Consider the following 27,592-nt stretch of genomic DNA (forward strand, 5'->3'; position numbering starts at 1 on the left):
GGCTGTGGCTGGGCGGCCGGCCATGGGTTTTGAGAGCTCTCCCACCCTGGCCAGGGCTTGCCAAACAATAACAACAACAACAACAACAACCCAGACCCATGCTCAGCAGCCCTGTGCCAGGCGCTGTTTGAACTCCTTTTGTCCTCCCATCCAACCTAGGAAACAGCCCCGCGGCTCTTCCCACATTACAGGTGAGGAACCTGAGATTCAGAGAGGGTCGGGAATTTGCCCAGGGTTAGTCTTCACTCTAAACCTCTGCCCCATTCCCCCTCTCTGGGTGGGCTGGGAGGGGCAGCTAGGGTTGGCAATGACCCCTCCCTAGGATGTGTCTGCACAGGCCCTGGCTGGGAGAGACGAGGCTCAGGGGTTCACGTGTAGATGTGGCCAGAGCCCTTCATGCTGGCGATGGCCTATCCCAGCCCTGTGTTCCTCGCCTGCCTCCCCTAGCTGGCCTTAGCAGCTGGTGAGGCTGCATGCCCTGCAGGTTGGCACAGGTGCCCCCATTAGGGTCAGGTAAGAGGACACGGAAGGTGAGGCCAGTGCCCCACTTTCCCATTAGGCACTTTTTATGCTGTCCCAAACCGATGTTGACATTCTACAACTGACATAAACACGCTGCAGGGAGTTTGGAAGGGGAAGGAAAAAGTTACCAATAGTGCCCACGCTCTAACATAGCAACTCTTGTTCATGTCCAGTCTTACCAATAAGCTCATTTTAACTCTTGGACAGGTGGGGCCTGTTGTCTGTGCTCCGTGGGCCATCCAGCAGTGAACTGCTGCGGGTGCTGTTGTGTCATCACAGGCCTCTCTCCACTGTGCTTAGGGAAGTGGGGGATGGAGGCTGGGGTGCTGAGCCAGGAGAGGGTCGGCTGTGGTCTGGCCCAGGCTGGACTGGGCCTTCCAGACACACAAGGGGCATCCCACCCCTGCCCTTCTTCCATTCAGAGCCAGTGGTTTAAGCGGACAGTGTGGGGGCTTGCCACTGGTAAAGAAAGTTCAAGTAGAACCAGAGTCACCGCAGTAGCTGGTGGGCTTGAAGGGAGGCATCTTACTTCTGTGGATGCATCTCTCTGCTCTAAGCCCAGCTTTTCCTCGTAACCACAGTGAAGTTGGTGAACTTCCTGTCAGGAGAGTAGGTGCAGCAGGGAATGTGTTCTGAGCCCGCACCAGGCAGACAGCACAGGGAGCAGTGGGCTCCTCTCGGCCTGGCTCTGGGCAGTGGTGGTCTCTGACACCCCCTCCTCCGGGCTCCCAAGGGGTGGGAACCCTGGCCACAAGGACTCCCGCAGCTTTCGGCCCCCTGCAGAAAACCAGGATATGGTCCTGGGCCAGGGTTGGGTGTGTGCCCCTAGTGTGCTCCACACCCCAGCCCTTCAGGTGCACCCTTGTGGGTGGCCCTGCCACCAGCCTGCTGCTTCTGTCACGGTCAGTGGCACAGGGCTCACTCACAAATTTCATGGGCATTGTTGAGCTGCAGGGCGTAATGGAACCCAAGTCTGTGCCAGGCCACGGGTGCCAAGGGGAAGTAAGATCGGCTCTGACAGCCGCGCCCTTCCAGGTGCCCTCTGTCCCACGGCGTCCAGTGGGCGCCGGCTCCCGAGCACTCGCCTCCCCTCTACTTCTCCACTCTGGTTTTTGACAGGGTGCCTCCAGGAAGGAGGTTTCTCCATAGGTGACTGTTACAGCTAGTTGAAGCTCACCTTCTTAGGGGTCAGAGCTTTAAAAAAATGTATATAATGTGAATGTAGCCACAGTAAAGGTTTATTCTTTTTAATAAAGGAAAAAGCTGCCCAAATTTCACTACCTAAACACAAGGGCACTCTGTTATATTACTCCGAAGACAGCAGAGTTTGTCAACAGCTTGTGGTCCAGACAGTGGACACGGGTGCCTGGCCTGGGCCCTCCCTGCCACCTGGGCCCAGGGCAGGATGTGGGTCGAGGATGCTGATATGGCTACCAGGCACCTCGTTCAGGGACCGCCATCCCGTGGCTGCGCGCCTGCCCCTTGTTGGTCAAGTAGAGGCCTGATGACCATGCCTGAGTGCCATGCTAAAGACGGATTGGGGTGGCAGTGGCTGGAGTGGGAGGTGGCTTGGTGCACCATGGGCATTCTAAGCCAGTCCTCTTTGCCAGCAGCAGGCACCAGGGTGGCCAGAGCATTTGCTTCGCTTGCTTTTTATCTGTAGGAGGAAGTCTTCTCACTTTCACGCTGCCAGGGTTAGGATTGGGCCTCTTGGCTGGGAAGCGCTGTGTGGGCTTACTGACATTTCTGACCCCGTTTCTTCCACTAACGTGACCTGTGAGGCTCATTCAGCCCTAAGAGTGGATGCTGTGGGTGAGGCGTGTCACCCAAGAGGCCACCCAGATCCCAAAGCCACTAGGTTTTTTACTTATTCTGGCGTCTCTGTTTTTTCCTATGTGTCTTCAGACATGTCTTCTGAGCTCTTTGGATTAATTCTTTTTATTTTTTTAAATTTTTTAAAAGATTTTATTTATTTATTTGACAGAGAGAGAGATAGCTAGAGCAAGACTACAAGCAGGGGGAGTGGGAGAGGGAGAAGCAGGCTTCCTGCCGAGCAGGGAGCCCGATGCGGGGCTCGATCCCAGGACCCCGGGATCATGACCTGAGCCGAAGGCGGACGCTTAACGACTGAGCCACCCAGGCGCCCCTCTTTGGATTAATTCTTGATCCTCTGCCCACTTTCCATAGGAAATCTGTTCCTGTGTGTCTTTGTGTGTGAGCACATGCTTAGCATCTTATTTGAACCCCTGGGAGGCCTGCATCTTCATCCTATTTCCCTATCTCCCTTGTGCCTAGCACAGGGCTAGGCCCAGAGTGGTTGTTCAGAATGTGTTTGTTGAGCTATATTTGAAATGTGTCCCTTGAATTGAACACTAGTAATCGGGCACATTTGTGAGTAAGGCGCTGGTGTCCCCTGTAAGATGCCGGCCCTGAGCAGACTCCTGGTTGCAGTCATTGAGCTCTGAGTGGGTGCCTGTGGGACCTGCATGGTTTGCTGAGCTCCTCTGAAAGGAGAGCATAGTGTCAAGATCACATGTGATCCGCTTTCAAGGCATTCAGTCAGCTTCAAGCTAGACCCTGTGCTAGGCTCTGGGCAATGGGGGAGAGGGAGGCATCCGTGCATCAATACAGTGGGATGGGTAATACCAAAAAGCTGGGCGCACAAGGCTCTCTGCAAACCCCACCCTGGGGCTGAGGAGGCCTGCAGGAGGAGGTGACACCGAGTGGAGTCCTGAAGGATGAGAGCAGTGGGCAAGGCAGGGGAGGGAGTGCAGACGGTGTGTCCAGAAGGAGCAGCAGTGGAGAGGTAGGAACAAAGAGCGAGGTGTTTGTTCCCCATGGTTGGTCTCAAGGTGTGAGGCCAGGAGGGGAGCTAGGAGGAATGGCAGGACTGATGGGAGGTGGCCTTGCGTGCTGTGCTGAGCAGCTTGGCTCTGTCTTGCTCAGATTCTTTCCTGGGCAGGAAGAGCTTGATGTGCACCTGATGGCTGCGTGGTTTTGCTTGGGGGAACTTGGGACCTTAGTCCTTGACCACTCTGCCCTTTCGCAGCAGGCCCCAGCCTTCTCCTGGCTGCCACTACAGTTGGGAAGGGGCCATCAGGCTAAGGGCGGGAAGGGGCTCAGCCCACTGTGGCAGACAGGCTTCAGAGTTGGTGCCGGGCTGCTTCTCTGGCCTCCTCCACGCAGGCCTTGCCAAACTCCCGGGTGCCCAAGGAGCCCCCTTACCCTTGATGCTTGCCCCCACCCTCTTCCTTCTATCCCTCCCTCCTGGTCCAGTCATCTTCTGCAGCCCCTGCCACCCAGCTTGGGCTCTCCTGCGTGTGAGCTCTTCGTTCGTGCAGAGTGGCAGCAGCAGCCCTGGAGAAGGGTGTCGGGTAGGCTGTGGGCTGAGGTGCTAAGTGGTAGAGCAGGTGCAGTCCTTTGTGCTCCTTTCCTGGCTGTTTTATTCCATGGTGGTGGCGGCCACACCTTCCTTCTATGGACTGCTTCCCCAGGCACCTGCACAGGCCTCAGAGGCGGGACAGCCTTGTGCTGCCATTCAGAGGGGGGCCCAGAGCCCCACTTGCAACCCCTACTGTCTGCAGCCTCGGGGCCGCTCTGCTGTGTGCCAGCTGGGACACCCTGTTTCACAGGGGAGGAGACTGGGAAGGCTGTGGAGGCCTCAGCCGGCAGGGGCAGAGCCAACACCGGGCCCCATGCCTCCTACTGCTGCGTCTTTTGAGTCCAGCACCTGTCTAGCAAGGGCACAGGCCTAGCTGTGCCTGTCGCCTCACTAAGGCACCTCTTTTGCTGGTGGTGGACCACTACCGAGGTGACTTTGTTTTTCTTCTCACCCATAGGGAAAACTGAGGAGTCCTTGGAGAGCACAGAAGGCTTCCGGGCCACAGAGCAAGGCAGCCAGAAGCCTGCCGCAGACCCCCCAGCCTCTGCCTGCATTGCTGTCAAACCGGCAGCATCTGCACCTGCCCTGTGGGATGGGAGGAAGAGAGCTGACCCCCTGGGGGAGCCAGCAGCCTTTCCCCAAGGGTTGCCGGCCGGGGCGGAGGAGCAGCGCCAGTTCCTTACGGAGCAGTGCATCGCCTCCTTCCGCCTGTGCCTCAGCCGCTTCCCCCAGCACTATAAGAGCCTCTACCGACTGGCCTTCCTCTACACCTACAGCAAGACTCACCGGGTGAGTGAGCTGCCAGCCCGCTGGGGCAGGAGAGGGGTTTGATTTTCCCAGGGCCCACGAGCATCTGAGTGTTGATGGAGCTGCTGAAGATCTTGGGTAGTGGTGCATGGAAGAGACGGGACAGGAGAGATGTAGGAGGCAGGTCCTTACAAGAGTGGTCCAGCTTTCCGGGTGAGAGTTGGTGAGGACTGTGGGTCACAGCAAGGGATCAAGGGAGGAGTGGCTCCTGGGATCCCGAAGCAGGATCTCAGGCTCCAGTACTAGCTGTGGGCTGAAGGATGAGGACCTACACACTCATCAGCTCTTGTCTGTGAGGGCCTGTGTAGTGACTCTTACTCCACTGTCCTCAGCATGGCCCCGCATGCACATCCCCCAGATGCCTTACAGCACCCCCCCACCGCCCCCCATCCCAGGGCCTTGCTGCAGGCTCCGTCTCCTCCAGACGCATCTTGCAGAGAGGCCTCCGTGCCATCATCCTGCCCCTGGGCTCGACTCTCCAGTGCAGCTGCCAGAACCATCTTCACAGCCTCTGCTGCATGGGGGTTGGGTGCTGACAGCCTCCTCCAGCTCTTTTTGGAAAGCAGATGATGTAGCGATTCTTAACAGCTGTGCCCCAGGCTTAAGCGCTCTCGGGGGCTTCCCGGCCGGCTCGCTTCTGCTGGCATGGAGCATCTGTGCAGGGAGTGTGGCATGTGTGCTCTTCCACCCCCTTCTCACGCACCTGGGAGGCACTGGAGAAAGTGCCCTGGGCACGGCGCTGGCCCCCACCGAGCTACCTTCTAAGGGACAGGCAGATTTTATTTTATTTATTTATTTTTTTTAAAAGATTTTTATTTATTTATTTGACAGAGAGAGACACAGCGAGAGAGGGAACACAAGCAGGGGGAGTGGGAGAGGGAGAAGCAGGCTTCCCGTGGAGCAGAGAGCCCGATGCGGGGCTCGATCCCAGGACCCTGGGATCATGACCTGAGCTGAAGGCAGTCGCTTAACCAACTGAGCCACCCAGGCGCCCAGGGACAGGCAGATTTTAAAATATGCAAACAAGTAAATAAAGCTAGTCCCATTGTGACACATGCTACAGAGAAGATAATGGGGGACACACAGGAGTGGGGGTGCTGCTGCAGCACCACAAAGGCACCCGCGAAGCTGAGACCTGTAGGGCGACCATGGGCAGAGTGGGGGACAGTGGGCAGGTTGGAGGACAGGGAGAGAGCCCCGATCAGGCAAATTGCCTGGGCGTGTGACCGTGCTGGCTGAGCCAAACTGGTGTGGGCGAGGGCCAGAGAGGGCCAGGGTGGCGGGGCAGGGGCAGCCCTTGGAGTCTGGCTGTAGTCTATAATTTTGTCTGGCTCCCCTATTCAGTAAGGTCCAGGCTCAGAAACTTCTTCCTCCCAGAGGTTCCCCCCGCACCCCCCGCTGACCCCTCCTCACCAGCCTCTGTGGGACCTCAAGACCCAGGAAGGGCAGTTGGCTGGAGGGATGGCTGCTGGCTTGGCGCTGGTTACATGACAGGAAGTTGTTACTTGACAAAATTCTGTTGGGGACTAGGCACAGGTAGGTGCCCTGTCACAGTCGTGACTGCCCAACATGCTCACGTAGTTTGGTTGATTTCTGTCAGAGCAGAACAGGGGGAGCTGGTGTTGGTAGGCCTGGGGAACGAGGGGATCTCGTTCTGGGCTTTGTCTCTGCTTCAGGGCGTCTGGCTCTCCTGGCTGCCGCTGAACCCCCTGAGCTTAGTTCCCTCACTGCCCAGCCTACATTTTGCAGTGGACCTTACCTCTGGTGCCCTGGGCCTTCAGAATCCAGGTAGACCTGGGTTTTAATGAAACCCCCTCTGCAGCAGTCTTCGGGGGCCCGATGGCTGACACTGCCCCTGCCCCCCACCATGTTCCAGTACTGCTCTGGGAACTTCCCTTCTTCCCTCCTTTGAGAGCAGCAGAGTTCAGTGCGGGAGCTCTTATGAGTCTTGGTTGGAAGGGACACTAGCATCCATCATCTGGATCTCCGCCGCCTTGGGTGTCCCCTTCTTCAGATGCTCCCCCCAGCTGTGGTCAGCTCTTAGCAGGACTTGGAGCTTCCTGTGCTGAGCCCAAACCTTCCCCACACTGCGGCAGATGCTTTGACAGAATTTGGGGTACAAGGTGCCTCTTAGGGATCAGCCGCAATGGAAAGGAGGGGAAGATGCAGGGTTGGGTGGAGGGAGAGTTGAGTTGCAATGCAGGCCCCACAGAGCCCCCAGCACCCAGCTGCAGCCTCCGCATTAAATGGCTTTGAGCTCAAAGGAGCCGATGCATGTAAAGGGCCCCACCTGGTGCGAAGCATAGGCTGCCGTTTTCCCTGCCTGTCCCCTTGCTGGATGAGTTTTTTAAAAGTGAAAATAGTATCTATGTCAAAATTAAAAATTAGGGGATATCCACAGTTCTACCACCCTAAAACAAAAGCTATTTTATATGTGTATTTTTTCCAGTTCTCATACACACACGCCGTTGACTGTCACTTCTGAAGCTCTTAGATACTTCAGGTCCAGGAGGTGGGGGTCTTGTTCTCTCTCTACTTCACATCTGCATACCTGGCTTAGGGTCACACAGAGGAGAGTGACAGCCTGGCATGGGCTCAGGTAGCCTCACCCTGGCCCAGTTGCTCCTTTGCTCCCCCCCGCCATTAGAGCATCCGTGCTCAGTTTGCCATTTTGTTGCTATTTCTGTGAATGTCCCCCAGGTCATCTTGGTCACCCTCGGATGGCCTGTGGGGTGGGTGGACCCCAGCTGATCCAGCCATCCCTGGTCGTGGGGATGGAGGCTGCCTTTTCTTCCTTCCCGGAAAACCTTCCCACAGCCATCACACTCTGTTTCTGCTGGCTCTTCTGTTAGCTGCGTTCCCAGGCTGGGCTCCTTGGCTTTCTGAGAGGGCATGCTGGTCGTGATTCTGAGAGAGACCCCCCCTTACATGGCAGTTGTGTGGGTGCCAGGTGTGCCTCCGGAGCTCCAGGTCGCCACACCGCCACACCCTAGGCCCTGGTGCAGCCCGGGGGCTCCACTGGCTCCTTTGCCTACTTGACTCAGAGACCTTCGCTGAGCAGCAGGTGTCACCCCAACTTGAAGGGCAGGTCATTAACATCTCGCTGCACTGAGAGCCTGAGTTAAGGCCGACCTTGTCTGGGGCATGCCATTGTCCTGGGGGCTGGGCATGCTTCTGCCCAGGCCCGGGTGTCAGTTTGTCCCCAGATATGGGGGACACAACCAGTGCTCTCAGTGACTCATGTGGCACCATTAGCTGACAAGCAGTGACTGCCTTCCAAACACAGCTGTTGGTAACAGACACTTCCCGCTATGTATATTTAACAGCAGCACATTTCTTCATAAAATCCGCCTGTGGGCTTGGCAGTGGCATTTTCCTGTTGCCATCTCATGGCTCAGTGGCCACCTGGCTGGAACATCCATCATCCCTGCCTTCAGAGAGGCCCCAGGGGCTGTGCATGTTGCTCCAGATTCTTCGGGTCTTTCAAGTTTCCCCAGCTAAAGCTCTGTTCCGTAAGCTTCCCCACCCCAGGCCTCTACAGAGAAACTACCCTCAGGGTGCAGGGAACCACTTGCTTAGCTCTTGGCCGCAGGAATTCTGGGGGAGGGAGAGGGAATGTGGGCTCTGAACGTGGGCTCACCTGGGTTCAGATCCCAGCTGGGGGGGGAGGGGGGCAACATGACTCTTCTCTTGTGGTATTCGCACAGGATTATTGTAACAATGAGGTGAGGGGTTGGGGGCCTTCCCATTGAGCTTCTCACCAGGACCCCAGAGTCCATTTCCTCAGTGTCAGCATCTCCCATGGCTCCTAGCCCCTCTACTAGGTCTTCTGATGCCTGCCTAAGGCTGCGCTTCTGCCCAAGGTTGGCTTTGCTGCACACAGGCTGACCCCCCGGGCCTCCCAAGGCAGGCCTCCTGCTAGCCTACATCGAGGGCCAGGGGCACCTGAGGAAGCAGGGCTCCCTAATGCTCTCCACACCTTAGGGAAGATCACACATGCTGTTGGCCATAAGGGCCCTAAGTGTAGCTATTACATCACTTACAATCTCCAAGATTACAGTCTCCACCAGGATTTTGAGCCCTAGACTTTCAGTCTGTGCTCAGAAAAAAACTGTTTCTTGGAGTCCATGTGAGTGGCCCAGGAGAGAGGCCACATGGCATTGGGGCCTTTTATCATGAGGCTTCTGAAATTCACTAATGAGATCCAGAAAGAAGGCTGAGGCATGGGCACCCCTGTCCCAGTTCCTCCCACCCACTGCCTGTGGCTCAGCTGGGGAACTTCAGCACTTCCTGCTGCAAGGGCTCTAGGACAGAGTGGGTTATAAGATGGTTCCTAGAGCCAGATAGTCTTGAAAAAGAACAAACTTAGAGGACTCCTATTTCCCAATTTCAAAATTTACTGCAGATCTACAGTAATCAAAACCGTGGAATATTATTCAGCTTTAAAATTAAGGAAGGAAATTCTGACATGTACTACAACGTGGATGAGCCTTGAGGACATTATGCTCAGTGAAATAAGCCAGGCACAAAAAAAAAAAAAAAAAAAAATCAAACACTCTATGATTCCACTTACATGAGGGATCTAAAGTAGTCAAAATCAGAGAGACAGAAAGTGGAATGGTGCTTGCTAGGGGCTGGGGGAGAGAATGGGAGTTATTTAATCAGTATAGAATTTCAGTAAATTCGTTTCATAAAATGAAAAAGTTCTAGGGGTCTGTTGCACAACAGTGTGAATATACTTAACACTACTGAACTGTACACTTAAAAATGGGTAAGATGGTAAATTTTTATGTGTTTTGTACCACAGCTGAAAATAAACAGTTTGGTTGGTATTAGGCTAGGGGTAGATGTATAGATAACAAAATAGAACTGGGAGCGCAGAAACAAAGGCATACATCTATGATCAACTGATTTTTGACCAAAGATGTGGTTTGACCAGGCAGTGGTTTCTCAGATAGGACACCCAAAAGCACAGGTGATAAAAATAAATGAATAATAATAATAAACCGGACCCCATCAAAATTTAAAAGCTGGCCTGGGCCAGCTCCTCGGTGTTGTTTCGCACAGCACCCTGCCCAGCCGGGTGAGCGGGAAACCGAGGCTCGGAGGGGGCAGCAGCTTGTCTCGAACCCCTTGGTGAGGATGTGGCAGCGCCTGGACCTCCTGGGGCTCAGATGTTTCCTTTGCCTCTACTTTCCAGGTGAAGTGCTTCAAAAGACATTATTGAAATGAAAAGATGGTCCACACAAAGGGAGAAATATTTACAGATCACGTGCAGGCAGGCACACTGTGTTTTACTGTGCTTCACTTGGTTACAACTTGCAGATACTATGTTTTTTTACAAATCAAAGCTTTGCTGCAACCCAGTGTTGGGCAAGTCTTTCAGCGCCAACAGCATTTGGTCACTTTGTGTCTCTGTGTCACATTTTGGTAATTCTCACAATATTTCAAACTTTTTCATTATTATTATAGTGATCTATGGTCAGTGATTATGACTTGCTGAAAGCTCAGATCATGGTGAGCAGTTTTTAGCAATAAAGTATTTTTAAATTAAGGTATATACATTGTTTTTTAAACATAATGCTATTGCACACTTAGTAGACTATAGTATAGCGTAAACATAACTTTCATAAGCACTGGTAAACCAAAAGGTTCATTTGACTCATTTTATTTTGGTATTCACTCTTGTGGTGGTCTCGAACTGAATCCACTTTACCTCTGAGGTATGCATATATGTAGTAAGGGACTTGCATTTAGAATGTATTTTAAAAAACCTCTTACAACTCAATAATTAAAAGACAACCCAACGTAAAAGTAGGCAAAGGATCTGAATAGACATTTCTGCAAAGAAGATGTACAAATGGCCAATAAGCACAGGAGAAGATGCTTACCACCATTAGCCATTGGGAAAATGGGAATCCAGATCACACTGAGATACCACTTCATACCTGCCAGTCTGGCTAGAATCAAACACTGTAGCCTCTCCTCCTAGGGGTCTGGGGGTGTATGAGCAGCCACTGCCTCACTGGCAGTTCTGCGGGGGCAAGGGAGTTGGGCACCTGGCCTCTAGGCAGAACACTGGTGGTGCTTTCCAGAGCTCGTTTCCTCCGGGGAGCCTCTTGTTTAGGTTACTGCCTCTCCTAAACTTACTTTGTTTTGTGCTCGTTGCTGGGTCTCAACTTGGAGAATGTTCTTCCCATTCTTTGCTCTTGCTCGTCCTCCCAGGTCACTTGACGTCATAAGAGAAAGGTCAAGAAAGCAGACTCCAGTGCGGCACTGAGGCAGCCTGGCCTGGGCCAGCTCCTCGGTGTTGTTTCGCACAGCACCCTGCCCAGCCCGGTGAGCGGGAAACCGAGGCTCGGAGGGGGCAGCAGCTTGTCTCGAACCCCTTGGTGAGGATGTGGCAGGGCCTGGACCTCGTGGGGCTCAGATGTTTCCTTTGCCTCTACTTTCCAGGTTGGGGAGACCGAAGCCTTCTAACTCGAGTCCTTCACCTGGCCGGGTGGGTGGATGCCCGGCTTCCTGCTACAGCCACACGGCCACTGACTGGCTACGTCAGGCTGAGCCAGGAAAGGGGAGGCTGGAGCTTTAGCAGAAGCAAGGCTGACCTGCCGGCTCCTGTGAGCGCAGTGTCCACAGTCATTGGGCTGCTGCTGGTCAGTGTGGCAGGAGGCAGGCAGTGAGCCAGGGGTGCATGGCACCCCAAGTGAGGAAGGAGAGGAGAGGAGAAGGGCCTGTTCTGTGGGAGAGGCCACCTTCCTGGGGCTCAGCGCACAGCTGGCTTCTGGGCCCTGGGCTGGGGCTCTGCTCATCTGGCCCCAGCACTGCCCAGGTCAAGACTTGGCCTTCATTGGCCCTACACTTGACCAAAAGGTTTTCCTCCCACCCTCCAGGGTGGGTGTGAGCCTTGCTGGCTCTGCTGTGGGATGAAGCCCACCTTTTGCTGTGTGGCTTTTCCCCTCTGAGCTGGAGCAGTTCTGACAGTTAGCATCCAAGTTGTCACCCAGGGGTGACACCCAGGTGAAGAATGCTCAGGAGCCTAAGGGCTGTGAGATGGGAAAGGGGCTATTCAGCCTGCCCTGATCATAGGCCTGGCCCATAGACCCTGTGATTAGAATGTGTCCCCCTCCCAGCACTTGTCCCCTTGCTGGTGTGCATGCTGGAACCTGAGCCACCCCTCCCAAGTGCCAGCTCCCAGAACCTCACTCAGGCTCGGCCAGCTAGACAGCCGGCTTCCCCTTTCAGTCCCATGGACAGGTTTCTTAAGTTGTCAGGTGGGAAAAACGGCACCTTCGTGGTAGGTTTAGGTTTTGTTGTGAGGAAAAGTGAGTTAATAGCGCTTTCCCAGCTGGGAAACATGCATACCAATGACATGAGAGCAGCCTGTCTTGCAAGCCCCACGTGCACGCTGCTCTGATGGGAGCAGAGGCCGCTCGCTCTGAGCAGTCCTCTAGACCAGCTCAGGCCTCCGTCCCTGTCCCACTGTCCTCCTGGAGGCAGCTGCGTGGCATCGTGGCTGAGCCCTGTTGCAGTGCATCCCCCTCATGGTAGACGGCAAGGCCCTGTCGATGTGGCATATGGCGGGATAGCGGCCTGGCCGCTCCAGCCCAATCAGACCCAGAACCTGTATGGGATGAGCGCAGGCCCCAGTGTCTGTTTAGGATTTGTTTGGTAAGCTGCCTCCTGCCAGGAGAGTCCGACAGTGCTGCTGCTGCCTGTGATCTCCAGTGAAGCCGCTGAACTTTGACTTCAGGGTCAGCTTATGCTTGGGCAAGGGGCTGGCTGGCTGGGCTGTGAGCCCCTGCCCCTCCCCCATCCATTGTGGGCAGTTGCCCACCTGCCTGTGCCACCATTCGTATCTGGATCCTGCAAAGTCAGGTTAAATGAGAGCCCACAAGGAGAGCCATGCGCTGTCGGACTGGGTGGGTGTGAAGGAATTGCGCCTTCAAGCTGTGACACAGCCACCCCACCATGCAGACGGTGAGTGTCCCAGGAGCAGGTGGTAAGCTGCGCGTTCTGTGCCAGACGGCAGGACCAGGCATGACGGGGGCGTGCCGGCCACAGAGCAGGGCGTTCCCCTCCATTCCTTCAGCCCCTGCTCCCTTTCTGCATACACAGAACGATGCTGGGCCTCAGGCTCCCCACGCACAAGCCCTGGGCTGCTGCCCAGCCCGGCCAGCCAGGTCCTTAGCAGGCTTTATTTGTATGATTTGCAAAATGAAACTCGAGATTTTTCTCAACTTCAGAATCTCGATTATGCATTTCAAAGTCTGTCTGCAACATGGCTTGAAGATTTTGCTGTGCCTTTGGGGGCCGGGGGGGGACAGATGGCCCCCATAAAGGCCCACTGCCTTCCTTGTTCTCTCTCAGGGAAGAGGAGAGAGATGGATCCCAGCAGTTTGAATGGGTTGAGTACTCTGCTGGCAGCACCCATTACAAATCGTATTCCAATTTGAAAGAAACTACCACCACCGCATCATCCCATAGACCACGACATGGCCGAACCCCTGTATTTTAGTGTCATCCTCCGCCCTCCCCCGCCCCCCCAGCATGGTGCCCGTGCATCTCTGCAGGTTCATTCATTCAGCAGCTGTCTCCTGCATTGTCACGTGCGAGGCCCTGCCTGAGGGGCCGGGATACAGTGGTGTGCACAGCCAAGCCCCTCCCCTTGAGTGCGCACAGAGGGAATGGAGGGTAGAAACACACCTAGCGGCGGTTAGTGATGCGTCTGGGAGGAAGATAAAGCTGGTAAGGGGGTGCAGTGGGGGAGTGTGGCTCTTTAGGCAGGGAGGTCTGGGAAGGCATCTCTGAGCAAAGACCTGAAGCAGGTGAGGGAACTAGGCAAGGCGATACCAGGAGAGGCTTCTGGGTGGACAGCACAGGCCACATGTGTGCCTTGAGATAGGAATGGGCCTGGCAGGACTAGAATCAGCCAGAAGCCTGTGTGACTGGCTGGGCAGGGAGGAGAGGGGGGAAAAGACGTGGTCAGAGCTCATGAGGGCCTGGGGAGGCAGGAAGGAGCTGTGGGGCATCATTCTAAGTGTGGTTAAAGCTACCGCAAGGTCGTGTGTGTGAAAGACTCGGCTGCTGTGTAGAGAGTGAGGGCGTTTGTCAGTTCAGGCCTCAGATGGCTCTATCCAACCGCTAATCCGAAGAGCCTTAATGAAGGAGGGATTTACAGTGGCCTGGGTGGACATCAGGAACCCACAGGGTAGGGGTAGTGCAGGGCCCTGGGCACCTCTGCAGCAGGCTGCCTGTCAGAGCTTTCAGTCCTTGGTGGCCAACCCTCAGCACCGGAGGGAACTTGGGATAAATGCTCTGCTCTCATCCCTGCCCTGCTCTGCTCTCTCACTGGTACCTCCTGCTGGTCAAACCCACCCAGCAGCCAGGGGGTGCACTTCAGGCCTGGCTTTTTAGGTCCATGTGGGGAGGGCGGAGGAGGAGCAGTGGCAAACTTTGCCAAGTTCAGGGGCAAGGCCAGGTCCTCGGAGAAGATGTGGGAAGGCCCGGCTTGGCACGGGGGCGGGCTGCATGGGCAGGGATGTTCTCCCCAAGGTGCAGGTGGGGAATTGGTGCATTTGTAGACAGTTGCTTCCTATCTGCTATTTCTGGCATTCTTCAACTGACCCTAAGAGTGGCCTGATGGTCACTGCCACCCCCACCCTCCAAGTGGGCAACTGAGGCCCCAAGAGGTTAGTCATAGGACTCCAACACTACCAGGCACTCATTCGTTTATTCCTTCAACAAAACTTCAGTGTGTACCACTGCGTGCCCTTGTGAAGAACTGCCAGGCAAACCTAGGGCTTCTGAATTACTGTTTTGAAGAAAGAATAGAGAAGGGTGTCTTGAAAGATGGACTTCATGTTCTAGCCTGACCAGCACGTGAGCTCTTTCCCAACAGCTTTCTTGGGTAAAGGAGCGCAGGGTGATGGCTCTGCCCCAGCACTCCTGCCTCCAGTCCTGGGCCCCCTACGCCCACCATGTACAGCCTCTCCTGCCTCGGCCCCTCAGACTGTCCCGCAAGCTCAAACCCTGCCCATTCCTTTCACTCTTCCCAAATATCTGTCGCATCCCTTCTGCGGGCCCCATACTGGTCTAGCCCCAGTATGATGGGGCCATCAGTGAAGAAGTCAGATGGTGTCCCTGCCCTCATAGGGCTGACACACAAGAGGGAGCAGACAACAAAGCCATCTGAGGGTCAGCAGAAGAGGCTGTTTAAGGTGGCCATGGGGCTGTGGGGACAGTATTGGGGGGCAGGTGGGAGTGGGGTGAGATGGCGCCAGGCAGAGAGACCAGCAGGGACCAAGGTGGGGGCAGAGGCAGGTATGGCTGCAGGGCCTCGCATGATGGGAGAGGGGAGGGAAGGAGAGGAGCCTGCGTGTGTGCGGGTAAACTGAGATATGGAGCTGGCTCTCACTCTGAAGGAGCTGAGGCCTTCAAGCAGAGGAATCAGGAGGGTCCCTCTGCCTTATGGCAGGTTAGGGGTGTCTAGGCTACAGGTGGTGGAGGATATTGAGGTGCCATGTGCTTCTAGGGATTCTTCTCCCCCCCTCTCATCAGGACTCCACTCTCCATCTGCCCCCTGTTTGGGCATTTAGTGTGTTCTGCCCTCTGTCAGAGGAGGGTCTGTGCACCAAGCTTCAGGGGGCCCACGGATCCCAGGAAGATTGGTGCTGTTATCTGGCAAGTGGCCCCATGGTGTTTCTCCCATTCCCGGGGTGACAGCAAACTGAGGCTCCGGGCCAGTGGCATGGTGACAGGTTGCTCAAGGCCTGAGACAGGGCTGCCTTGGAGCTGCACATAGCATGACCCCAGGCAGATTTGTAAAGTGACTTGCCCACCCTGGGGTGGGGGTGCAGGGTAAGAGCCCAAGCCTTGAGTCCTTCAGGTCTGGACCAGAATGCAAGTCTGGCTCTGCCACTTCCTGGCTTGGGGGACTCAGACCAACTCTTGGACCTCTCTGAGCCTCGGTTTCCTCTGTAAACTGGCAGTACATAGGATGAGGAGTTATGAGGAGTTAAGTGCTGTGCTTGGCCCAGGTGGCATCGTGCCTCAGCTCCCCATAGCGTGAAGCTGCAGGGCAGACTCTGCAGTACAGGTGTGCCGTGGTGGGTCAGCTCCCCCTGCTCCTCCCCTCCCCTCCCCTCCCCTCCCTAGCCTGGCACTTGTCAGTTCTCCGGGCAGGTTTCCTTGTCCCTGTCAGCTCCCATCCGGGGCCTCAGACATAAATTAGCTAAGGTCTCCTGTGAGCCGTCTGGACGCTTTGTGCCTTAGCCATCGATCGGCTGTCTCTGGCGGGCCTGGGAGACGGCTCAGGAGCCTTGCTCTCTGCTGGTGTTCGGGGGCCAAGTCTGCAGGAGGCTAATTGACAATCCTGATCGGGTTTGGCAGGCCTGCATTTTCTGCACTCTTCTCAAGTGGCTGGTTTTCAGGTCTCCACGAGTGCTGGGACCTCTCCCCCAGCCTCCTCCCTCCCTGGCCCTCCACCTTCTTGCCTGACTGTTCAGGTGGGAAGGGCTGTCTTGGTGCAGGTGTCATGGGAGAAGCTGCAGAGTGATGGCAGAAACAGAAGCCTTGCAGGGATGTGTGTTCCTGTCCCACAGCCTTGGGGCCTGGAATGAGACACCTAGCTCAGGGAAGCAGGGTCCCCCACTCTCTCCACCCTGGCCCTGGCGCTGTTCTCTCTCATGTGTCCCCAAGCCACATGGAAGTCTTGGTTGTATTTTATTTTCTTGATGTTCTTATGAAAATTATGGCCACCATGGAGATGCTTCTTCAGATCTCATTTCCCCACCCTTCTCAAACTGCTGCTAATTGCATACTTCCCTTAAGTCCCAAAGGAGCCCTGAAAGGGGCTTTCGTGTCATGGCTCTAGGGGCAGACCATAGCTCAGGTGTCATCTTCCCTAGGAGCCTCACTCACCTACATAGACTGGACCAGAGGTGGGTCTCCTTTGTGCCCTATCTCCGTGGTCACGGTCAGGTGGGCTCACCTGTCATATTTGAAGTGCAGGTATCGGTCTTCTGTCTCATGTTCCTTTCTGTGAGGGTCCCCTTCATGGCTGATTAGACTGGTAGCCTCTTACATCTCACTTGGGAGAGACTTTGAGCCAAGTGGCACTGAGGCCAAGGGATCATGGCTGAGTACTGATAAAGGTTGTGAGCTTCTCTCCTGGGCTCCCCGAGTGGTTGCCCTGCCTGTTGGAGGTCTGAGGCTTTATCTTCTATTTGGATCTCATGTCCTGGGGCCCTGAAGAGCCCTGATCAGCTTGAACTAATCTGAGTTGGATCTTATTCCTTGTAATGAAGCACACCTGACCCACCCTGTTTCCCTGCTCTGCACTCCGTTTGTCCATGGCCAACCTTCCCTACCCTGGCAGAAGTATCAGGCCAGGCTTGTAACCAGCCTCAGGAGGCTTCTTAATGGACTGGTCTGGGAGGTGGGGTCTCTGAGCCAGACTGCTGGGCACTGCTCTGGACACTGGAATGTGAACTGCAAGGTGATCCTCCTGGCTCTTTGGAGCCTCATAAGCTGAAGGCTGGGACTGAGTAGTTCACTCTTCTTCCTATGTATAGGGCAGAGTGGCCCGTGTGTTCCTGGTCAAGGGCCCGGGCTGAGGGCCAGGGACTGTTGCTGCCTAGGTAACCCCTCCCCACTGTCTGTTTCTGCCTTCCCCATGTGGGGGCAGAGAGGAGGTGCCTTGGCCTTCAGGAAGCTCGTCATTCACCATGAATGGCTGTGGCATCAGTCCCTGAGGCCCTAGAAAGGCCTGAGAGTCCTGGAGAAGTAATGTCTCAGGAGACTGTAGCTGTGGCTGCCCCTTCCTGACAGCCGCTGAGCCTTAGCGAGAGCAGCCCCCACACGGCCCTTGGTGTGATTCCTACTCTGGGCTCGCCTTGCTGTTTTGATTGGAGTCTCAGTCTGCTCCTGATCTCAGCATGTCAGATGTATCTGAGCAGGTGTCTGGGCTCAAGGAGGGCTCTGAACAAAAAAGCCAGCCTCCTGAGTGCTGGCTTAGAGGGGTCAGCTGTGCAGAGGGCTGTGGACAGCATGTGCCCTCTCGTCCAGCTGGGATTGGCCCTGCTCTCCTATACGCTGGGCTGCCCATGGCCCTCTAGCCCCCAGCCCCACATTGAACCTGCTTAGACCAGCCTGGGCTGCAGCCCTGCTGGGCGAGGGCAGCCCTGACTTTACAGGGCCTCAGCCTTCAGCCACTCTCAGAGCCAGGCCACGTCCCCATAGGAAATGGCCTTAGAGTCGCTGCCAGGCTTAATCATCCAGGCTTCTCCCAGGAGATGATGTTCTCCCTCGGGCTTCCACGGAAGAGCTAGCTTCGTCTGCTGGGAGTGTGTCATCCAGGAGATGTGTGCTTGAAATTTTACCTGTCTCCATCCCAGAGGGATCCTCAGTTCTGTGTCCCACCCCCTTGCAGCTGCAGGGTCTGGCCTGGTGCTGGGTGCAGAGCAGCCCTCAGGCCCTATAGCAGCCCCTGGGGCGTGTCCCTCTGTGCAGAGGTAGGAGCAGAGGCTCAGATGCAGGCCAGCAGGGGCCCCCAGCCAGCAAGCCAGGGAGCTGGGGCTTGCACTTTTGCCAGAAGTTGTGACTAGGGGGACTATTTCATAAGTTCAGCCTGACCAATACTGAGCACAATGGGAGCAGGTGAGACAGGCTTGCAGGCTGAGATGTGAGAAGGCATTAAGCAATTGGGACGCGAAGTGATAAAGACCTGGCACCAGGGGTGAGAGAGGCAAGGAAGGGGCCTGAATGGGGGTGGGGAGGAGTACTGATTGGCTGGGGGTTGGGGGGGGAGATGGGTGCTGTGGAAAAGAGGAGGGTCTGATGTTGGGCCGTCCAGGTTCCAGTCCCAGCTCTGCCCCCTGCTGGCTTCTCCCTTGTAAGACAGCACTGTCCCAGGTGCTGGGGTGAGATGGTCCTGGCGTGGGAGCCTCCGTGGGAAAGACCTGAGAGGGGAAGGTGGCAGGCCAGGCAGCCAGTGGGGAAGGGCTGCCCTCTGAGTCACTGAGAAGGCCCCAGAGAAGGCCAAGGCAGCCAAAAGCCCACACCCAGCCTCTCTCGCTGCCCCGGAGTCCCACAAGGGCTAGCAGGCTCTTGTTCCCACCTTACCGGGCCCCTGGGCCTGGATTCCAGGAGGTACCATTGCCCAGAGAGCACTGGCCTGAGCACTATGGGTGGAACCCCCGTCCCATCCCAAGCACTTGGGCCCCTGGCATCCCACAGGGACCAACTCTTCCAAGCCTAAGGTGGCTGTGTCGCCAGCTGTGAGGAATACTGCTGATACCCTGACAAGTCAGGGCTGACCCTTTGGGCCAGCGGGGGTCCCCCTGCCAGAAGGCGGGGCACTGGGTCCATGTAGCAGCTTTTCAAGGCCAGTCCGGGCGAGGGGTCCCTGTCTGTGCCCTTCTGGGGCAGTCTGAGGCCACACTCTCCTAAGTCAGCTATGCTAGGCAGGAAATCAGTTCCGGAAATGTACCCCACAGCCAGATGATCAAAGCCCGCAGCCAGAGCTCCCTGGAGCTGTGGGATCGGTGTCTGCAGGAGCCGCTGCTCATCGCCGCTCTGCCAACGCAGCCGGGAAGGAGGGGACTGCCTCCCTTCTCCGTGGGCGCCGCGAGCTGCCCACACACTCACTTCCAACCTACTTCTTGTTTCCCCAGAACCTCCAGTGGGCCCGCGACGTGTTGCTAGGCAGCGGTATCCCGTGGCAACAACTGCAGCACATGCCGGCACAGGGGCTCTTCTGCGAGAGGAACAAGACCAATTTCTTCAACGTGAGTACTTTGCCTTGTTGATTTCCGAGGCTGCTTGCTGCCCTGCTTTGCGCCGGAGGCGTGCGAATGGCCCCCCTGGGCGGGCGTTCCCAGGACCACGGCTTTGCGGCATCCTCAGAGGGCGGGCAGGGTGGCGCAGTCGAGAGTGCGCCAGACTCGGGAGTGGGGCCGTGCCTGCCGAGCCACTTCTGCAAGTCGCTGCCCCCTCTCGGCACTGGTTTACCTGTCTGTGGGGAGAGGCATGGATGGGCTCAGTGTGTTCTCTGGAGCCCCAGGTAATCTGGGGCTGCAGCAGGAAGTGGTGAAAGGGTTTCCAGGCCCATGGTCTGCTTCTCCTGGAGCGGCTCCATGTGCCCTCCTGTGGTCTTGGGTGCCTAGGAAATTCTGACTGAAGCCGGGTCTACTGCTTAAAAAACAAGTTTGGTCAGTGCTGGGCTTTCAGTACCCTTCCAGCCTTGACATTCTGGATAGGGTAGAGACCCACCTCTTGGCCAGGACATGGCCTGTCGCCAAGGCCTGTCTGCTTTCCATCCCTGAGGCCCCCTAAAGCCCACATCTACCCTTCCTGGCCACCCCACCCAGGCCCATCCCTCCCTCATTTGCTCTGTCCTGCACAGAGACAGCTGGCCCCTCGCTCTGCTCCACCAGCAAGTCCTCATCCACCCCTTCCAGCACAGCCAGCTCCCAGCTGGGTGTCTTTGGCAAGTTACCCAGACCCTCTGAGCTTTGGTGTCTTCTCTGTTTTCCCTGATGCCCTGTTACATGTCAGGAAACTGAAGGGTGGGGTTGGCCTGGACAGGAGCTGAGGAGAGCAGGTCTTGGGTCTGGAGGGGTGTGTCAAAGGCTGGTTCTCGAGGCACATGGCAGTGGGGGCCTCCCCACTGAGAGCCAGCCAGGCGCCGAGGGGTCTGGGTCCCATGGCTCTTCTCTCCTGGGCTCTGACCTTCTAGTGGCTACGCAGGGGCCGTGGAGCCTAGGAGCTTTGCCTCTGCCAGCACCCCCCTCCCCGGGTATTTTATAGACAAGCAATAGATAGATGTAACCTGTAACCAGTCTACACAGTACCAAGGGTTTGCAGAGAAAGGGTTTGCAGATGCCCAGGCCACAGCCACCATCCCTCAGCAGCCACTGTTCCTCATCCTGTGTGTGTCCTTCCAGAGGGTGTCTGCCTGTTTATAAGCCAGGGCACAGACATGTACACAAAGGACAAAGTACATGTGCTTCTGACTTCTGTTGTTGTTGGTTTTTTTTCTTTTTCACTTGAAAATATATCTTAGAGAGTGTTTAAGAACTGGTTCTGTCTTTTTAATAGCTGCATAGTATTCCCAACATGGATTTGCCACAATTTACCTCCCCATACCCTACCTATTGATGGGCATTTAGATGGTTTCTAGTCTTGTTATTTCCGTGTTTTGTGTATACATCTTTGCTATGTGGAAATCCATTCATAGGATAAATTTCTAGAAACAATTCCCTGGTCAAAGGGTTTGTGGTGCTTTCAAGTTTTAGAAGATAGTACCCTCCAGAGATCCAGCCCACATTCCCAAACACAGATTCATTTTTTTCAGACCTCTTCTACACTCTGTCTTACTTAACTGTTACATATTTGCTCTTCAGTAGGTGAAAAATGCTATTGTGTCTCATTTATTATTAGTGGGATTGCCCGTGATATCACATTAACAGTTTTAATTTCTTCTTCTGTGCCATTTCTGCTCATGTTAATTTTCTTACTAGATTGTTCATCTTTTTCTTTTTGATTTATAGGAACTCTATATATTAATGAAATGGGCTCTTTGTCAGTGTTGTGCAAACCTTTTTTTCTGCAGTTTCTAAATTGAAGTTAGAGCCAGGCAGCTAGCTAGTTTCCCTGAGCTCCTGTACCAAACGAGCTACCGTTAGTACCTGCCTTGAAGAGTAATTGTAGGGATCAAGTTATATAATGGGATAATGACCCTAATTCAGGATCTGGCTCATGGTAGGTGCTCAAGAATACAGCTTCCCTCCCTCTTCCCTCTCCCATTGTCGGTATTTGCCCTCAAAGACTATACAGTAACGTTGGAAGGAGAGAGCCAGCCTCCCTCTCTTCCTCATAGGTGGAGTGCTTACCCTTCCTAATGATAGAGTTTAGGAGACCAGCACCTCAGATGCCTGTAAACCCAGGGCACGTCTGAGCTGGCAGCTGGGTGTTCCAGGCCCCTTCCCCATTGGGCTCACTCCCCGTAGCAGCTCTTGTGGTTCCTGGGGCCTTCCAGAAAATGAGTTCTGCAGAAGGACAGTCAGGCTGTGCCTGTGGGAGAGAAGGCGGCAGCACCCTGGGTGAGCCTGGCACCTGGGCAACGCCTCCCCGTAGCCAGTAGCCCCTGCAGATACAGGCCACCCAGCCTGGACTGGATGATGTGGGTGGTTTTAGCTCTGCTGTGTCAGCTGTTTAGTTCTCCGTGCTTCCCAGTGACCTGCTGCTTTTACCACCCCCAGGCCCTCTCCAGCCCAAGTCCTGGCCATCTCTGCTCTCTCGGCATTTCTCTTTGGAGGTGCGTTGGGGCTCCTCGTGCTTCTCCGGCCCGAAATGTTAACCTCTGGGGCGGAGGCCAGACACTTGCACCCCTATTTGTGAAGTGCCCAAGGGACAGGTGCTCCCAGCTGCTTGTGACAGGATGGCCCTTGCTGAGTGCCCCCCCCAACCCCCCGTCCTTGCCACTGCTGCAGGAGGACCCTCAGGGTGGACACTTCCTCCAGCCCTGCCTCACACCGAGAGTGTTGACCCTGTGTGCTCTCAGTACAGGAATTTGTCTAGCAGGTGTGACCAAGTGTGAGGAAATGGTTTTCTGCCATGTTTACAGAGGAGCATCTAGAGCCCCCTCAGCTGACTCTGCTGGGATGGGGCCATGGCTCTGACAACTGGGGCTGTAGGTTGGGAGGAACAGGCTGGCTCTTCTCCCTTCCGCTGTGCATTGGGGTTTACTGCTTCAGCCTGGGGTGGGGGCAAAGGCATGGGGCTGCTGGCCCTTGTGAGGAGGTACAGGGAGGGTGAGGGTGGGGGCTCTAGGCACCCTGACCTGCCATCCCTCAAAAACCCCACTGTCCTGGGCCACCCATGCCACCCAAGAGGCTGTCTGGACAGCCCCCCTCATCATCCTCAAGGGCCCCGGGCTAGGGGACCCTCCTGTTATTGATAATTTCTGAAAATTGTGTGAGTCTTATAGGACCACACATTGTCCCTGCAAACAGTCCCGACACACAGTGGGGCCCAGGCGCCACGGCCTTCTCAGAGGTGCTTCTGTGCATGTTTGGGCTGTTCTCTTATCTTAGGTGTGTGTGTACAGAATCAGACAAGTTTGTTGTGCAGCTGTACAAAATTGTGTGTGTGCACACCCGTGTGCTTTTCAGCAACCTGGGGTTGTTTTTGTTGTTTTTTGAGGGTTGTTTTTTTTTTTTTTTTTTTGCTGACATTAAGTCTGAGAGAAGTTTCCCTGTGAGGGCGCACGCCGTCTCACTCAGCTGCCTCCCAGTATTGTGCCGTGGGAGGGCCACGGTCTCCTTGAGTGGGCACATATGTGGGGCCTGGCTTTGTGCTCACAAGGAGGCTACAGCAGGCCTCCCTGTGCCTGTCTCTGTGCCGTGTTCCTCTTTGAGGCCCTAGCTGTCCCAGCCTGGCCCAGAGAGGTGCTCACTGTTTGTGGATTCCATTCGTGCCTTTTCCCTTAACAGCTGGTCTCTAGGCACATCCTCCGGGTCCAGCCAGTGCTGGTTGCTGTGGTGCCCGTGCCCCAGGATGCTTGCAGGCTTGCAGTAGAGCCCCGCACGCGGGTCCCTCCGTGGAGGGCCTCTGTAGGACACCGTGGCGCACGTGGGAGAGTCGGGGGAACTCTTGAGTTTGGGTGTGCTGGAGGCAGAGTTTCCACTGCAGGGCGGGTGCCGCCCGGCCAGGAAAGGGCCAACAGATGAAGGCCAAGGTTAGAGGCACCCTCGGGGGGAGCTCCTCAAGGCTGGGCCGTGCCTGAGGCAGTGCTGGCTGAGCCTTCATGGGGCGGGTGAAGAGCCAGACAGAGGGATGCTGAAGGGCAGGTGAGTGTGACCTGGGGCTTTGATGGCAGCCCTCCTCACGGGAGCTCTTGCACATGGGGCTTAGCGGGCCTGCTGCACAGCTGGCTGGGGCCCCGCGCAGCGTAGACGTGGCGTGTAGCAGGGCGCAGCAGTGCGGTTGGATGAGCATGTGAGGGAGAGAGGAATGAACTTGGCACATCTCCAGTCCCACTGTTCCATAACTTGGCTGCGAGGGAACAGTTCCCAGCCCACCCCCTTCCTCCGCCGTGGAAAATCCCTGCTTGCGGGCTGTATGCCGAGCAGGTTGGAGCTCCTGGGCCGTGGCTCGTGCTCCAGAGCAGGCCCGAGCCCCGGCTGAGGGCCCCATTACCTCAGCCCTCTCCCACCGGGCGGAACAGTCTGGTCTTTGCCAAAACAGAGCCAGGGTTGTTGGACGTTGTTGGTTGAGGTCCTGCGGCCCTTCCTGCCCCAGCGGGGCCTGGCCTGGGCCCCGGTGCCTGTTTCTTCACAGCATCGGGCGGGACCGGCGGAGGCGTGTGGCTGTGTGATTCAGACGTGGCTCCTCAGGCCAACTGTGCAGAACAGGGAGCAGGGAAGACAGGGAGGCCTGGGGCTGGGGCTGTGAGGTGGGGATTGGGCCTGGGGTCATATGAACCCTCCTGAGCCAGTGCCCAGCCCTGAGTGGGCTACGGGGGAGGGGGGAGCAGGGGGCTGTCCCTCTCTGGGGAGAGGGGGCCAGGAAAGCAGGCTCCAAGCACACAGTGGAGGCTGAGGGCTTGTCTCCGAGTGCCCAGAAGCTTCTACAGCTTCCTGTACTGGTGTGTGCACTTCTGGGCAGGTGGGCCCAGGCACAGGCTGGAGCTGGGCTGCTCTGTCCAGAGCGAACTTCTCTCCCTCTTAGAGTTGCTTCAGAAATGTTCCCATAGTAACCAAGCCAGAGATGGCTCTCCTTCCTTTCCCAAAATGTTTGCTTATTTTAGCAGGCAGGGTTTTTTCTTGTTTCAACCCAGTTTCCAGGCCCTGTGAAAGAAGCAAAGGGAGCTGAGGGCCCAACTAGCACGGCTTCCTGCGTCCGAGACTGCGTGGGGTGGGCAACAGCTGTGGCTCGAGTCGGAGGGAGTGGAGGGGAGGTGCTGCCTGGCTGGGACTTGCTGCCCTGCCACGGCGCCCCCAAAGCCACTCCTGCCCCATGTGGGGGTCTGCCTGAGGCCCAGGCGAGCAGCCCGTGGCCAGTAGCACCCAGGGCAGGTCCCCATGCTCTGGGGCCACTGAGTAGAGCAACAGACTTTGGACTTAGGTAGGCTTGGCTCCTGGCCACTCCACCCCTTCCCAGGCCCCGCATTGGGCACGGGGCTGCCTGTTGGCAGGGTGGTCACAATAGCCGGATGGAAGCCCTCGCCCAGCACGGGCTTGGCACATCACACAACTCACCCTTGGGATCAGGAGTCAGCCTGCGTGGGGCTTTGGGGCTCATCTGTGGATCCCAGTGGTGCCGCAGGAGGGCAGTGCTGGTACCAGAAGGGGCGTGGCTAGAGCCAGTGGTGGGAGCCCCATCTCTCACAGGGCTGGGGCCCTCCAGACGCTCAGGCCCTGCCCTGGCTCGAGTGGGGCAGTCTGAAATGCGGAGCTGTCTCTGCCCACCATGCAGGCCCCTTTCTGCACGGCCTGGCGTGGCCTTTGGTGCCTGTGGATGCAGGTCGTGCGTACTCCTTGTCAGTGCTGCATGGTGCTCTGGTGTCTGTCCTCCAGCTTATCTACCTGCCCTCTGCCCAGGGGAGCAGTAGCTTCCAGTTCTCCACTGGTACAAAAACATGGCCTTCCCTGGTCTCCCTCCTCACTGTGCAGGTCTCCAGGACAAGGTCACAGGCCCTCCAAAACCAGTGCCTCCACACGTCGGAAGCCAGGTGGTTCTGCGGATCCTGTCCAGGTTCCCTCTCACCAGCCCCCTCTCCGCCGTTCCTGGCACTCAGAACCAGAGATGACTTTCATTTTGGCCTATCTATGGGGTGATTGGGAAGGCTGAGCCCCTTCCTATACCCGTGGCTAGTGCCTCTGTCTGCCCCGGCTCTGGCGTGCGCTGCTACCTGGCAGCCACCACGTGGGCTCTGTGCTTCTGTTTGTCCTGAGTCCATGTTGCTTTAAGTGTTGGGAGATACAGTTGTCATGAGCCGTCTTTGTTCTTCAAGCGATTGTGTTGTGTGGTCCCCAGCCCTGGTGAGAGGAAGGACCCCCACAGGCTGGGCAGCCAGCTCGGGGGAGAGCCACCCCGCCAGAGCTGGGGGAAAGGAGAAAAGGCCTCTAAAACCCCCAGCACCCCATCTTTCTAGGCAAGAATTAGTCACACCCCTTCTACTCTTAACTTGCTGCCAGTTGGCTGTGTGATCTTGGGGGAGTCCCCCCTCCACCTCCGCAGTGAGCAGATGACAGGTATTAGGGAGGGGCAGGCACAGCAGGCCCGTCTCTGAGGCGGGTAGCCCAGCCCCTGAGACAGTGCCCCGGCCCTCGGGAGGGAGCCAGGGGTCCAAATGGAGGCTGGTGATGCCAAGAAGGGCACAGCCTCTGGAGCCCAGCACACCGGGCACACTCCCAAACAGGGACCTCATCTAGAACAGTGTCTCTGTCACCCCCACCCCCAGCACATTCCCCTGGCAGGAATTCTCCCCGCCCTTGAGAGTTCCCTGGGACAGGGTTAACTGGGAAGCCAGCAGCCCCAGAGTGAGGGACAGCAGGCACCATCCTGGCTTGGGTGAGCCCTGGCCAGGTCCTGGGGTCTGTGCCCAAGACATCTACCTCCTGCTGCAGGGCTAGACTTGGCCCTTCTTTCCCACTACCCGCCCCCTCCTAGTTCCCGAGAGGCACGGTGCCTGGTGGGCCTGTGGGCAGCCCTTGCCTCGCTTGCATCTACCCCTGGAGCTGAGTCACTGACACCCACCCCGGGATGCCAGCCCCAAGTTTGGGGCCTTTTGCAACAGGCAGACATCAGGGAAGACCAAGGCACGACCCAGGGACGAGGTGTTGGTTTCCCCAGTTAATTATACCCTCTACGGCTCCTGACAGCAGCAGATCTGTCCTGCCTCCCGGCAGTAAACAAGCCCCAGGAGCGTCAGCGTGTGGTGTTCCAGCCCGTGGCTCGCTCCGGTGCAGAGTCCCACCCACCCTCTCCGGTCAGGGCCAGGGAATGTCGGAATAGGAAGCCCCCGGTTGGCAGCAGACCCACACCTTTCCTGAAATCAGTCCACCCATGTCACCTTTGCTGCTCTCAGGACCGGTTGTGACCAGTTCCGGTTCCACCTCTGCTTGTCCCTGTGCCCACACCTCAAGGAATGTGTTGCCCCATTGTTAAACCTGCTGTGTGCCAGACCCTGGCCAGCTACGTTGTCAGGGAGGTCCAGTGTCCACGGGCCCATTTCATGGAGGTGCCAGGAGGTAAGGTGCCTTGGCTGAGGTCCCACGACCAGTCCATGTTGGAGGAAGAATGTGAACCTCACTCTGTCTGGTGCTGAAGCCCGTGGGTGGTAGCCCGCAGTTGCACATGAGGGAAGGAGAGCAGAAAGCCAGGGACAGGTTGGCTCCTACACTGGAATCAGCCCAGCTGCTCCCAAGCAGGAATGTTGCCTGCATGGTTCATTGGCTGGGTAGGGAGGATGGTGTGGCAGTGGGCAGGGGAACAGGGGCATCTAGTCCTGCCCTAGCAGGTGGGGCTGCGATTCCAGATGGAGGCTGGAGTCAGTAGCTGGGCCATGGTAGAGGCTAGGATTGCATTGTCGGCTGGCGTGGACACCGGGCCTGTGTGGGCACGATGGGGTTGGGCCACCTGTCTATGGTAGACAGTCCCTGCCTGGCTCCACCCAGGGGCTGGGGCTCCTGAGGCAGAGCACAATAACAGCGGAGGCTGCCACGGTTGCCACAGGCCCAGAGCATCTGTGCCCAGCTGGGCCCACAGCAGCAACGGCAGGACTGGCCCCATTTACAGGCACTCACTGGGGGCTTCATTTGGGGTGCCGCCTTTGATCCTCCACAGCATGTGTGAGTAGCTTAGATGCTATTA

The 27,592-nt window shown here is 56.5% G+C and overlaps 1 protein-coding gene across 1 annotated transcript in view; it reads left to right on the forward strand.

Annotated features, from left to right (window-relative positions):
* Window positions 1-27,592, forward strand: part of CABIN1 (calcineurin binding protein 1) — a 154,394-nt gene that overhangs the window by 88,589 nt on the left and 38,213 nt on the right. The window contains 2 exon segments of the mRNA XM_036096435.2: window positions 4,362-4,693; window positions 19,387-19,500. Coding sequence (XP_035952328.1) covers window positions 4,362-4,693; window positions 19,387-19,500 — 446 coding nt within the window.

This window comes from Halichoerus grypus, chromosome 13 (genome assembly GCF_964656455.1).
Source record: "Halichoerus grypus chromosome 13, mHalGry1.hap1.1, whole genome shotgun sequence".
Classification (NCBI taxonomy): Eukaryota; Metazoa; Chordata; class Mammalia; order Carnivora; family Phocidae; genus Halichoerus; species Halichoerus grypus.